This window comes from Branchiostoma belcheri, unplaced genomic scaffold, assembly GCF_001625305.1.
Source record: "Branchiostoma belcheri isolate BF01 breed outbred unplaced genomic scaffold, Haploidv18h27 scaffold37, whole genome shotgun sequence".
Taxonomy (NCBI): domain Eukaryota; kingdom Metazoa; phylum Chordata; class Leptocardii; order Amphioxiformes; family Branchiostomatidae; genus Branchiostoma; species Branchiostoma belcheri.
Genome location: NW_017803987.1, coordinates 661,020 through 675,619, shown reverse-complemented (window position 1 = coordinate 675,619; position 14,600 = coordinate 661,020). Strand labels below are relative to the sequence as shown.

At 44.2% G+C, this 14,600-nt stretch overlaps 2 protein-coding genes across 2 annotated transcripts in view; one reads left to right on the top strand and one right to left on the bottom strand.

Moving 5' to 3' along the window:
* LOC109476226 overlaps nt 1-6,549 on the top strand; it is a 15,054-nt gene extending 8,505 nt beyond the window's left edge. Inside the window, exons 12-20 of the mRNA XM_019777109.1 lie at nt 406-552; nt 902-1,081; nt 1,444-1,549; nt 2,333-2,770; nt 3,181-3,300; nt 3,803-3,934; nt 5,396-5,533; nt 5,930-6,340; nt 6,458-6,549. Coding sequence (XP_019632668.1) covers nt 406-552; nt 902-1,081; nt 1,444-1,549; nt 2,333-2,770; nt 3,181-3,300; nt 3,803-3,934; nt 5,396-5,533; nt 5,930-6,340; nt 6,458-6,549 — 1,764 coding nt within the window. The remainder of the gene's footprint in view (nt 1-405; nt 553-901; nt 1,082-1,443; nt 1,550-2,332; nt 2,771-3,180; nt 3,301-3,802; nt 3,935-5,395; nt 5,534-5,929; nt 6,341-6,457) is intronic.
* Nucleotides 6,550-10,043: 3,494 nt separating this feature from the next.
* The window catches only part of LOC109476225, a 10,898-nt gene continuing 6,341 nt past the window's right edge, over nt 10,044-14,600 (bottom strand). Inside the window, exons 7-10 of the mRNA XM_019777108.1 lie at nt 14,384-14,447; nt 13,408-13,598; nt 12,692-12,842; nt 10,044-12,069 (exon numbers count right to left, since the gene is read on the bottom strand). Of these exons, the coding sequence (XP_019632667.1) occupies nt 10,044-12,069; nt 12,692-12,842; nt 13,408-13,598; nt 14,384-14,447 (2,432 nt within the window). The remainder of the gene's footprint in view (nt 12,070-12,691; nt 12,843-13,407; nt 13,599-14,383; nt 14,448-14,600) is intronic.

The following is a 14,600-nucleotide window of genomic DNA, read 5'->3' as shown; positions in this document are numbered from 1 at the left end:
GTCTCTCTCTCTCTCTCTCTCTCTCTCTCTCTCTCTCTCTCTCTCGCTTTAAAAAAAAAAGATCACGTTTGGCCTGGCTCTAGGCCTGGGTATTCCATGGTGGTTAGCGACAATACGGAGGTGGTGACTCTGGAGGATGGCACCCAGGCTACCAAAGCTCCACGACTAGTGACTCAAGAACTCAGTAAAATACGTACAGTGCCTATTCATAAATTCCGGCTTGTTGTGTACGTCGCTATATGTACTGCTGCAAATTCACAATACCAGCTTTGTATTCCTGTGGTCTTAGTAGCATTTTTATTTTTGGCCGGATTTTTTTTATTCGCCCGCGCGCACTAGTTTGTGGGTCTTCAGAGGATATCATCCATACAATTAATTTGGTGTGGCCTTACTTGCTCTTTCCAGGTTACCCATGATGCACTGTACCGAGTGGCCGGCGTCATCACCCAGGGCGCGTACAACCTGGACCACTGGGTGACGTCATACAAACTAGAGTTCAGTCCGGACTGCCAAAAAAGGACACCGTACACAAACAGTGATGACGAAATGATTGTGAGTTCAATTTACCACAAAAATATCACTTCGGTATGGCTTAATTATGATTCTGGCGAGACCAGATTTCAGGCTATTTTTAGACATACATGTTACTTAAAACAGCCTCCAGTTTAATACCAGACTTTCAGTTTGATTCCGGACTAATTCCCATATCTCAGCAACCTTATATCTAGATGGGCTAATATTGTAAAGTATAGGTAAAAATGATGTTAGAAATATGTATGCGTAGTAGCCACCGAGGACACAATTCTGCAGAATTCTGCACAGACATGGGAATTAGTCCGGAATTAAACTGGAAGTCCAGAATTAAACTGGAGGCTGTTTTAAATGTGCTTTCTCGTTTCAGGTTTTCGAAGGTAACACGGACAACCAACGCTATGTGCGTAACCTCCTGGACAACCCAGTTTTTGCACGTTGCACTCGCTTCCACCCGATAGCCTACCACAACCAAGTCGCCCTTCGAGTCCAGGTTCTAGTCATGCAAGGTAAGAAAGTTTTGGCTGATAGTGTTCAGCACCAAGGACAGGTGAGTTTGCCTGCGTGTGGATGGTGTTCAGCACCAAGGACAGGTGTGTTTAACGGTGTATGGATGGTGTTCAGCACCAAGGACAGGTGAGTTTGTCTGTGTGTGGATGATGCTCAGCACCAAGGACAGGCATGCTTACCTGCGTGTGGAGGGTGTTCAGCACCAAGATCAGGTGTGTTTACTTGTGCGTGGATGGTGGTCAGCACCAAGGACAGGTGTGTGTGTGGATGGTGCACAGCACCAAGGACAGGTGTGTGTGAATGGTGTTCAGCACCAAGGACAGGCATGTTTACCTGTATGTGGATAGGGTATATATAGATATATTAGATTGATGACACTTGGTGTTTGTTCCCAACATCTAGGGTGTGCGGATCATGCAGTGCTGTGTGCAGGGAGATGCCAACCCAAGGGGCGACTCTGTTCCTTACTTGGAAGATGTGTGCCGAGCAAGTACCAGCACGGCAACAAGTAAATTCATCTTTTCGCTTTATCATTTTGATAGATTATCAGAATATATGATATCATGACAAAATGTGCTGGAGGATGTTATTATAGCTCCATCTCTGTAAGGATAATATGTGATGATTGTAATGGTGATGATGAAAGCATCTTTGTGGCCTACAAAATGCATTCTCCATTGCCGTATTGTTTCAGCAATCGGCGGCATATTCTTGTATAGATCACGGTTTGAAATTCTTTGTTTCCATGAGATGTTTACGACATTTGCCATCATTCTAGTGTATGAGCCATTTTAACCTTCTTTCCAGTGTTTTTTGTAAGTGACCAACACTCGAAACAATAGAGAAGGATCGTTTCTATATTGCTACTCTAAAATAATTTTTGTAGCTGGACTTAAATTAGTTCCTTTTTAGAAGGACTAAAACTCATAGGCGTATATCTTTCATAGGCCTGTCTGTGAGGAAATACTAGAAGCAGAGTGCGGGGTGGTATCGAATGTCAAATTTGATGAGCTCGGATGTTATGGTAAGTTCATCAATCTTTCATGACTAATTAATGGCACTGCCACTAAAGAGAAGCGAGGTCGACTTCTAAATAGAAGTGAGTTAGGATTCTAAATAGGAGTACATGTAGGTTGGAATTGTAAATAGAAGTGAGTGAAAATTGTATATAGAAGTGGGTTGGAATTTTCATTTGTGCCAACATATTAATGACATGGTGGATTGACATGGAGCATTTATTTCTGTAAATAAAACTAATGTTAAACATTGTTGTCTCGTCTTTGCGATGAAGAAATCGACAGTCAGTTCAACGAATGTAGGTATACCCTCGAAGACTTCGAATCCGGACTGGTGGACCCGGTAGGCGGCTTTGAATCCGGACCTCTGGCTCCATCCAACATCCAAGCAGGACCCGGTCTTTCCGGCGGCTTCGAACAAGTGCCCGGTCTTTCCGGCGGCTTCGAACAAGTGCCCGGTCTTTCCGGCGGCATCGAACAAGTGCCCGGTCTTTCCGGCGGCATCGAACAAGTGCCCGGTCTTTCCGGCGGCTTCGAACAAGTACCCGTTCCTTCCGGCGGCATCGAGCAAGTACCCGTTCCTTCCGGCGGCATCGAGCAAGTACCCGTAATTAGGAGAAAGAGAGCGTTGGAAAAGTTCCACGACACCCAAGCTTGTGACGGCATAATTGACTGCTCAACGGGAAAAGACGAGGACAACTGCGAGAAAATGGGTAAGTCGAACAGCTTCACTTTCCTTGTGCCCTTTAGACAAAAACTAGCTGTCCTTACATATTCACAGACATCTTCAATTGGCACAGATCTAAAACTACAAGAAAAGCCTTTATATCATGTTTACCGAAGGAAAACATATTGTTTTTGCTCTGTTTCCTCTCCTTCTCCAAACCAATGAGGCCAATGACCGTCTGTCACCATGGTAACTAGTGTTGGGTTACATCATGTTGCAATTTTATAGCAGGAGTGATTCAGACTCCTGTCTGACCATATATAAGAATGTGTCAATTTGAGTTGAGTACTACTAAGAATTTACAGAGCAGACCATATGCGAAGGTAAATATTATGTATTTGCTTTGCAATTGTTACCTTTCTAGTTCATTAATGCATTGATTTTTCTTGGCGGCAGAATGTGTGCTGCAGTGTGAGACGGAGTCAGGTGATCCGTGCATCCCCGCTAGATGGATCTGTGACGACACTGAAGACTGTCTGGGAGGCGAGGACGAACAGGGGTGCAACGACGCGCAAGGTAAGTCCTGTCACACAATCACGTGCAGTATTTTATCACTGAAGAGCGCAGCTTACCGTGGGAGAGGACGAACTGCTGGGTTCTGCAGTGGACGCAGTAGTAAAGCTTGCAGGGCCGCACTGGAATCAGCCCCAGCCTCGCTTTCGCGCAGATCTCGCGAAATCGCGTTAGACCGTACTCTCGCGTGAGCACTTTTTCAAAATGGCTGCGGGAACTGAAAATTGGCCCTTTTGGCCTCCCGAACGTAGGGGAACACCCGCCGACCATGGTGGCTAAGAGTGGGCCGGCGCAAAGTCGGCTGGCTATCGGCGAATTCGACTACGGTTCGGCTGCGCCAGCCGAATTAATGTTTCAAAATGTTTAAAACATTCGTGAGACATTCGGGAGGTTTGATAATAGTTTGCATTATGTTCATTGTATACAATGCAAATCCTATAACTACGCATTATGAACAATGCTAAGAATGCACAATGATGACACAACAATTTTCTTTGTCTCACAGCATCCAGGGGTTGTTTTTTCAAGTGCACGCCCAATGGATTCTCTCTCTTCAGTGAGATTTGCGTCCCCCCACACGAGCTAGGAGATGGGTATGAGAGTTGCGAGTTGGGAAAAGACGAAGATCCTAGACAGGGTAAGTGGTAGCTTGGAAGTCGGACCATCGTAGGCTCCCCGGTATCTCTACGGCGCTGGGAGTGCTGCCCGTCCGCACAGACCCATTAACACACGCCTGGTTGTTTATGGGGTTGGTTTCAATTAGCTCGCCTTCAGAAAAGCCTGGATGCCAGACCCATAACACGCTAAGCCCAGTGTTAGCCAGCATCGTATCCTTGGGGCATGTTGCCCTGAAGTCGAGGAACTGTCCTGTGTAGGCCCTGGAAAAAACAAACACCCAGGCTACCTACAGAATGGCAACAATTAGCTATAGACCAGCTGAAAAGACATATCAGACAAGGAGAAGTCGTAGACATCGTCCCTCCATGAAATAGCTTGTTATTTTGTAATCTTTTGGTGTATTTTAATAGAGATATTATGAGTCAAACTTTGTTTTTATCAGCAGAATGATAGATGTCTATAGATGTCTATCCTTTAAGAATTTTGTTGTGGCACTTCGTATTGGAAGGGGTTGCCCAAGCTGTCATGTGCAGGTGTTTAGTGTCTTGTTACCATGGTTTGTTTGAGGTCAATGACCTCTCAAGCACAACATATTAACAAACCACAGATGACCCAGTTCCCTGCTGAATGACCGATTAAAGATAAGATATATTTCCTGCAGACATGGTCTTGAGGTAAAAATAGATTGGCCTGACCTGCCAGCTGGAGGTATAAACAAAAACACTCTGTACCAATTTGGGGTCAAACAGACCATCCTATTATGAAATAGGGGTGAAAATGTGGAAATCCTTTTAAATAAGCAATGCAAATCTACGACAACCTGCTAATGCACGCTAAAACGCAAAGACAATCAGCGTCTACCCACATAGCAAAAATGATCGCCAACCATCCACCGGGTTCTGAGATCATTCAACGCAAACAATCTGACATTGAGATAGCAATTCCGGTTCAAAGCAAACAGCTAGGGGGCCCAAATTTACATCACTAAACCATTGTAACCACAACTACATGCTACCTTAGCATCGCACACACGGACCATAACGTGCCAACAATAGAATAAAAAAATTAAACTGCAGTACCAAGGTCAATCACCAGGTGCTCAAAGTCAACCTACACAATCTCCAAGGCCCCATCCATCAATCTGCCAAATATCATACAGTTCCTTCTCACCGATCTTCAGATATCAGACCAAACATGAAACGGAGTAAAAACAATACCCCCCATTTACATGGAGGGTAAAAAGGTCTATGCATATGGGAAAGATACTTTACACGACTTCCCTACCTAGTACTTGTACGGTGGAGTGACGCCCACCGGGCCTCTTAGGCTAATCTGTGTTAACTGTGTGCAAAAAAAAAAAAAACACTGCGAATTTGGTGCACCAATGTGTCAACATCAGCATATTTGCCACCCAGAGCCGTAAAATTGTTTTTCTCTCTTGACAGCCGGATGAAATTACTCACGGATATTTTTGATACAGTTGAACTGGCGCTGGAGAAATGGTTCGGCTCCTGTAGCTACGTCTGTGCGTCTGTGTACGGCAATGCGTCGTGCGTTCCCGACGTCTTCGTCTGTGACGGCCTAACCGACTGTCTGGACGGAGAGGATGAGCAAAGCTGTGAGTCTTTTAAAACGTCCTGCTGTATTATTTGTACATTTTTCTCCATGTGTTTGTCTTATGCTGGATCTGTATCTGCACAGCCGGTATAACCGCCTCTCGCTCGGCGTAACACACCAGCTTTGCAGTCACGCGGCGCGGCGGCAGCTGGCTATATTACACAAATCAACTTGTTACACCTAGCCTTTGAACATCTAACTCTAAACATTCAACCACCGTTCTTTTTTATTCGACTTTTTGCACAGATTTGAAACAGACTTGCCTTACCCTTTTTCCTGCGGTGTGGAGGAAAAAAGGTGTGCAGGAAAAAAAGCTAGGAGGCCTTTACCTTTTTTCTAATTTTGGCTCTTACTGTTTCAACTATCGGTTATTTATGTTTAATTTGGCTTCTCACAGGTTCGGAAGAGACATGCCTGACGCTCTTCTGTGACCTGCCCGGCGTCCCTGTCCCCGTGTGTGTGCCGGATAACCTGATCTGTGACGGCCACGCTGACTGCCGGTCTGCGGAGGATGAAAAGGTGCCCCGGTGTCGCCCCGACAGCTTGCTCGATCCCTTCGTTGATCGGCCACTTGCTGGCAAGCCGGAGCGTGAAGGACCCATCGCCGGCCTGGAGCCAGAGGAAGGGCCGAGGCTCGGTCAAGAGGAAGGGCCAAGGGTCCACCCAGAGGAAGGGCCGAGGTCCGGTCAAGAGGAAGGGCCGAGGTTCCGCCAAGAGGAAGGGCCGAGGTTCCGCCAGGAGGAAGGGCCGAGGGTCGGTCAAGACGGAACAGCAGAGCCGAGCGGTGGATCGCCTGAAAAACAGTCAGGTACTAAAATATCTTCTTCTTCTTTCTCATAATTAACTGAGGTGAAGCCAGATGCTTTTTTTAAGTAGCTACTAGTGCAATGCGGCGTAATTACAAATATTCTGTTTGTAATTACAGAGTTCTATGCAGGGAATGGTGGGACCGGCGACCGAGCCGCATTTTGGCTGACAGCTGCAGGTCTGGGCCTTCAAATCATCTATCTTTACTAAAGGCATCCTTATTTGCACCTGACAACCTTGGATTTATGCTATGCAAAAGTATGATTTTAAAGACGACAAAACACGCAAAACGTACAGAATTCAGTTCTTGTATATGAAATTTTGATCAGTCAGGGTGAGGTCACATTGTTGGACGATTTCATTTGCTAGAAGGACATAATTATGACTTGACTTATTAATAAGACTCACATGTATGAGTTGCATGTATAGTGGTACATTTTGTCATGCTGTGCCGCTGCTTTGGAGGACGTTGAAACGAGAAGCCATATTGTAAAGCATTGTATAAGACCGAGTATAGTACTCCAGGTTTAAAGTTACGGACGAATGAATTGAGAGTTTGAGATAATTTATTACAACATATTCAATGTTAGATATATATACATTTAACCATATGTATCATGCATCCATGCCATTTATCAGCATTATTGATTATTGGCAATCGTTATGTTTACCGAAGGAAAACATATTGTTTTTCATACATTTTCTCTTCTTCTTCTGTTCCAAACACTGACCTCTGACCTGGCCAATGATCTGATTTGTTAAAGTCTGTCATAATGGTAACTGGCAAAACACTATGCAAAACACAGGGGAGCGGTCCCATGGTTGGGGTAACATCGAGTAACTTTTCTCAGATTTGGCTAAAACATTACTTTTTTTTCAGACAGTGTAGTTAGTCTGGCGAAGACTAGTACTACAATATTCAGGGAATGTCACGCATGTTGTATAAAGAACGACTATGAATCTAATAAAGTATTATGTGGATATTTGTGTTGCGTTTAGTCATTTGTTTATTGCCAGTTAGATGATCAAAGTATGTCCTTGTGTGAAAATGTGCTCAGGTGACTAAACATGCACAGTGTTTGTCTAGGGGACTATTTTTTATGACGTAGTATTAATGAAAAAAATAAGCAAATTATGAATTAGTGCACACGCTCTTGAAATAGAGAGAGGGCGGTATAAGAATTACTAGTCTCGATTGTATGAGCGAATTTGCAAATACTGCACGTTGAAAATTGTGGAAAACGAAATATATTTTACCTCAAATTGTACTCTATGTATAGCAATGAATGAAGTGAAATCTTTGACACAGCCTCTGTCTACCCTACTCTCAAAATACAGATGAAAACTACTCTTCTCTTAACATCCGAAAGTCCACACATTTCGAAAAATATAGTGGGATCTTTTGTCTTCCCAGAAGTCAAACCCAGTAGATTTATATTAGGAGTTACGGTAGTTTTTCTTTCTTGGGTCTAGTTATATATTACTTGTACATGTTCCTTTTGTATTTGCAATTAGCCCTTGGGCATGTGTCCCTTTTCAGAATGTTATGGACACATGATCAAACAAACAAACAAACAAACAAACAAACATAAACCTGATACAAGTTTATTGTTAATATGTTGACATTTTGACAAAATATGTTAAAAACGAGCCGTTTTAGAACGCTGAAAATAGGAAAGTAAAAAAAAGTGAAATGGCTAAAACATCTTCTACCTTTAGAGAATTCAAGTCATTTATAACGTTAGCTTATCATATTACAATGTTTTCTCATGTCTTTTTACCTATAGGTTTAAAATCATCTTTATTACAATGTATATACAAGATGAAAGGTTGCTTAGGTAAAGCCTAGGTCAGCCCTTTATCTTTTGCTACAAGAGGAGGGCACAAGGCAAATAAGACAAATAGTTGTTTTTATTATTAATTATTATTATTATTATTATTATTATTATTATTATTTTATTATTAAAGTACTATTTACACACGTGTAATTATCCACTTACAGTTAGCCTCCGAGCATGGATTTGAAATAAATTCTTATCATTACTATCATATCATTGTCATACCGTATCGTAAAAAGATATTAAATATCAACTAGTTTTGGTTTTTGGGTAGTGTTCAACCTTACATCCTTAATTTTAACATGCTAGGCTTGCTTGCATTCTCAAAGGGATCTCGAATAGATATTATATACTGCTTACAGTTTTAAGTATTGTTTGACAAATCGAAAAGAAATGATGTCATCCATAAAATTAAGTCGTTGTGGCATTATGCTTGTCGTAAAAGATTTCTTTCACAGGATCTCGCTGTAGTAACAACATTCTAGGCCTGCTTGCCTTCCTACTCACACAGAATTATACTATATCAGGTTTGTCCTTCACAAAACTTATTTGGTTACACATTAGATATTCATAGGCTTCCTATCATCTGATATATGGAGAAAGGCATTCCTGCTTTCATTGTTAATGTTATCACTAACGCTATTATATGGCCAGGTGCAGCAGACCATATGTCACTAAGATGTTAAGTTAGAAGCTTTTACACAAGTTAGTAAAAAAGATTATTATATGTAGAGGACTTGCTTTGGTTTCACGTTAATGTTGGGGATAAACATTTTTCCTTCCAATTTTGCCACTTCTCCGATGTACTATGTGCGTGTGTGTGTGTGCACATGTGTGTGTGCGTGTGTATTGTGTGTGTGTGTGCACACATGTGTGTGTGCGTGTGTATTGTGCGTGTGCGCACATGTGTGTGTGCGTGTGTATTGTGTGTGTGTGTGCGCACATGTGTGTGTGCGTGTGTATTGTGCGTGTGCGCACATGTGTGTGTGCGTATTGTGTGTGTGTGTGTGCACACATGTGTGTGCGCGTGTGTATTGTGTGTGTGTGTGCACACATGTGTGTGTGCGTGTGTATTGTGTGTGTGTGCACACATGTGTGTGTGCGTGTGTATTGTGCGTGTGCGCACATGTGTGTGTGCGTGTGTATTGTGTGTGTGTGCGCACATGTGTGTGTGCGTGTGTATTGTGCGTGTGCGCACATGTGTGTGTGCGTGTGTATTGTGTGTGTGTGTGCACACGTGTGTGCGCGTGTGTATTGTGTGTGTGCACACATGTGTGTGTGCGTGTGTATTGTGTGTGTGTGTGCACACATGTGTGTGTGCGTGTGTATTGTGCGTGTGCGCACATGTGTGTGTGCGTGTGTATTGTGTGTGTGTGCCTCCACAGCTGTCCAGTGCTTTGTAAGGGTAAGGGGGATAGATTTATATTTTCTAAAGGAACAAAATCTTTCAAAACTTCATAGAGTTAGGCCTAGTCTAGATTTGGGTACCTGTGCCTGTTTCGCCATTTGAGGCATTGATTAGGTTTAGCATTTTGCACTTTCAAGAGATTTCCTTCAATTCAACATTTTCATCATCATCATCATGCCTCCGGATTATCTATCCCTCATAGCGGACACTAATGCAGTCCCTGCGAGACCAGCGTCTCTCTCTAACAATGACAAAAGTGTAGTATAAGGCCGTCCCACTCTACGTCTCCCAGTGGGAAGCCACTGTATTAGTCTACCAACTGGTTCGTTACTACGAACAACATGCCCTGCCAGGGCAAGTCTACGTCGTCGCACTACAGACAAAATGGGTGGGAGAGAGCCATAGAGTTGTTTGTTAGATGTTGTCTCCATGAAACATTTTATGCAGCCACTAGCTAATCAGTCGCATTCCTCGATGACATCCATGCGGCTGTCTTTAGTGTTGTTCTTGTCAACACGGCCCAATTCCTTCATGGGTATGTCTGTAGCAGGGTTAGTTCCATGTGCCGTCGCTCTAGTACCACGGACGGTAGGACGGGCGTTACCACGGGCGGTACCACGGCCGGTACCACTAACCGAGCTCTGTTGGGTACCGGCGGCAGAGGCGGTTTGCCGGCCGGCGCCCTGGCGAGCTTCCCCCGGCCGGAAGCGCTCTCTGATCCGCGACATCCACTTCACCATCACGTCAGACGTCATGGTGAGCAGCAGCGTCAGCAGCAGGCCCTGAGAGGCGTTCAGCACGATGAAGATGTACTCCAGAGGCCTGCTGCGGACATACGGCACGATAAAGCCGATGATCCAGGTGAACCCTGTCAGAAAGGAGATACGCAGGTACACCCAAGCCTTGCTGCTATCCGAGCGGACAAGCGCAGCATCAGCTATCTTGAAAGACTTCCGTATGGCCAGTAAAGTGTGGATGATGAGCACAAGGTTGGCCAGAAGAGCGCACATGACTGGGACCCCGAAAACGACCAAGCTGCCTGTGGGGTTCCCGATCCAGCACGCCTGCTGCCCGTACCCCACCCTGATACTACTGCAGGGGCAGAACTCCACAAACACCGTCAGAACCAAGAACAGGACCGGCATCAGCCACGTGTACAGCATGTAGGAACGCAGCGCTGCTCTCTCAGACTCCTGGCGAAACGTCAGGAAGAGATCCAAAGACAGCGCGTTCATAGAAGAGAAAGCGGTGAGAAGAAGGTAGTGAAGGAGGATAGCGTAGCCTGTACAAGCTGGACCTGTGGGGACAAGCACTCGCCCTACAAACAGGGATTCAGCAGCCGTCATGCACAGAATCATCTGAACCTTTAGCTTCCCCGACATTTTCTTCCACTGGTCAGGCCGGGTGCTGTAGAAAACGAACGCAATCACCGCCACTACTGACACTACCACCAGGCCTAGTGTTAAGTACCCCTGGTCGGCTTCCCAAGGGTTAGTTGTTTCACCTCCTCGCGTGTCGTTGGAGAAGTATTGCAGGACGCACTCCCCGCAGACTAGCGCTGTTGCGTTCTGAATGGCCACCTGCTCGGCCGGGCATGTTACATTCGCGCTCAAGAGGTGGACACTACCGTTGGGTAGAACTTCGAACTCTTCAGCTGTGAAAGTCACAGCCGCCGCGCTGCAGTTTTGTAACGGGGCACTTCCGTTTGCTGATCCCTGGCTCGTTTGATCGACCTTCAGAAGCCTGCACGTGTCTACAAATGGGTCGTATACGCTGTTCAGGGGGCAATGCGTAACGCTGCTTTCCTCCTCATCACCGAAATTGAAGAGATTGGTCAGTGAAATACACTTTGGGAAGCAGTTATGTACGTCCCCGCCATAACGTACACAAGGTTCTAAGTTTGCACTGGCGGCCAGTGAAACCCCTTCGCAAAGCGCACAGTGTATGTTATTGTATTTCTTATACCTACTCCTCACCACAAGCCTATAGGACATACAGGCAGATTCTTCGCAGTTAACACTGGAAGGATCAGCTTCATGATAAAAACATTGTCGACCATACTGCCTCACGAATTCTAACCTACCGGTCCCAGGACAATCCGTGCCATTACCAACTATAGTGTGGTAGACTTGTGTATTTTGCGAGGTATCAGTATGTGTAGATGAATTTATCAGGCCAGTACACTCAACTGAAGAGTCCCAGGCTACTACCTCTGCCAAAGATACATTGTTGCAGAAAGCACAGAATATGTTTCTATAGGAGACATCCGTTGATGCCTTGTGAACAGGCATTCGGTAAGCCAGTTCGCTTGGGTTGAAGGAATCCACTTCCTTCAGACACTGTTGCCTTGTGACGTCATCTGTCCAGTCGTCAGGACAGTCGGCGACCAACCAATAGGAGGTCCCCTTGTAAAAGCCAGGCACACACTTCCACTTTTCGTCCCGGTGATTGGTTGTTGACTGAGCCGTGTCGCTGCACGTTTCACTATGGGGGATTTCCAAGTTAAAAGGTAGGTTAAATCCTTCTCACATCTTTTGATATACGTGCTGACCTTCCATGCTCTTTCTTAAGTGCTAAAGCTACATTATGGAGCAACAAGCCTTTCTACGAGAACATGTCCCTTCTTACCCAGTTTCAAAAAGCTTTTAAAAAGAGAAATACTACTTCAACCAACCACCATTTCCTGTGTTTGTTTGGTTTGCTTGTTTTGTTGTTTTGTTGATTAGACTTTCACATATAATTTACATTTGTACTTATGTTCGTAATAACTAGATAAATAAGTTTGATCTTCTTTATTTCTTCAGATGGATGATTTGTATTGTTTCATTAGTTCGTTGAATTGTTTCTGTTTATTTCCTGTTATTTTTGTCTTCTTCGTTTAAATTTTGTTTCATTCAGTATCAATGGTAACTTTTAATCTTATGGTGTTGGGAACTTCCGAAGGGCAATATATAAACCTGCATGTTTCTGGCCCTCCCATGCATGTCAACATATATCTTCAATTTCATTTTATCTTGTGAGTGCAAAACTAACAATAAACAAACAAATAAACAAAAGCAGTTTTTTTTGGGTCTTAAGTATAACCCATATTGAAAGATATACTCACTCAAAGTCTGGGCAGCAGTCACCAAACATGCGGCAGTTCTTGTCACAGTTGCACTTCACGACGTCCAGGCTACGCTGTCCACATAGTCCCTTACACGAGGTACGCAATGGCTGCCAACATCGTTCCTCATTGACGCTAACATAGGTCGGATCTATGAAAAATGTATAAGAGCTAACGAACAATTTATTTATTTATCTATTTAATACGATTGACCACATACATAATATACATGGAGGTCATGGTGGAACAAGTGCACCTTTTCAAGGCCACCATGCCCACAATGATTGTTTATGTGTTTGTTTATTTGTTTGTTTGGCTCCAATTTGACTCAAATTTGTCTAGAGTCATATTAAAAGGGTAGACGTGACCTAAATCTGGTAAGAGTGCTCCCGAACACAAGCCGACTTGAAAAGGGCATGGACTAGGTGACTGCGAACTCAAGTTAGCTACAACTTATATTCTCGCAGCCACTTTTACAGTGGGAAAAAAGGCGTTTACAAGACGTCTGAAAAACTATGGATAGCATGAGTCAAACCTCCCATCCCAGAAGAGAAGCAAAGCATAGCAGGACACATACAACTAGAAGCGTTTTGTTTCAGTGATGTAGTTTTGCGTAACATAATTTCACAGTTAATGTCATTCGAACAAACCAAACTGCCGCGAAGAACTAAAAGTTGATCAGCATTGTACATGTAAGAATGTCACGCTTGCCCCACCTGCACATTCCATGACGTCACAGTAGCTCCACCTATACACGACGTCTGTGGTGTAGCACCAGGGCCGGTCCTTGTTGTCAGGGTTACGGCAGAAGTTTTCCTCCAGCCCCGCATCAGGATGAGCCTGCGGTGTGTGGGGATGGCTTTGGGGGGACTGGGAGTCCCATCTCTGACACACCTTCTCTCCTGCCCTGTGGGACGAAACACAGCATGACCAAACAAGAAATTAATAGGAAATTCTAGACCTCCAGGAAGTATTTGGAATTTTTGGCGACGTCTCAGGGAGAAGCCTAATGGCACAGTATTGTGTACAGTTTGCAAGAATTCTAGGAATGGTACAGGCATTTTGTTCACAGAAATGGAATGTCCACAGGCATGTCTCTGACCAACATCTATGCCCACATTCCTGGAAACCCTTGGGAAGCCCTCTCTGCCACGGATGGCCCTACTTTCTGTGACCCCGGGGCTCGTTCACTATACACTCAGGGGAGGAGTGCACTGTATCTGTCTAGACTTAACAGGTATCAAGTCTTCCTCAAAATCATGAAATGATGGCTGTGCCATGCAAACAATAACCCTAACAGCAACCACTGTCGCCATGGCAATGTATGTTTTCATTGCCAGTCTTGTTGTGCGTATGTCGACATCGTTACAGCCGAGAAGATTACATGGTGTACTTGAATTGAACAGAAACTGTGCATAGTTCAAACCCGCTCATACAATCCTGATGAATTCCCCATGTTAGCTTCCAGATTCTGAGACCTTCACCTCGTTTCCCGTGTCTGACCTTTTTACCCATTTTCTGTCAATCCTCCCTACCCACGTACTGTCAGCCAGCTCTGTGACAAACCCACAGCTCAACCCAAACAATGATGTCTTTGATGGTGGACCTTGCTGTCACTGAGATGTATACGATTCATATAGGAGAAACATCATAGTACTAGAACAGAAAATGCCACGAAACTGCTTTCCTTACCTGTTGATGCGCCCCGCATAGCTCCTACCATTGTCACTTCGATAGAAACAACGAGTCGGTTTGGCTGAAAAAGAAAACACAAGGAGCAGGTAAGCGGTTTATGCTGTAGAATAGATAATAACTATAACTGTCCAAAAGATATATATATATATATATATAATAACTCGTACAAAGATATATATATATATATATATATATATATATATATATATATATA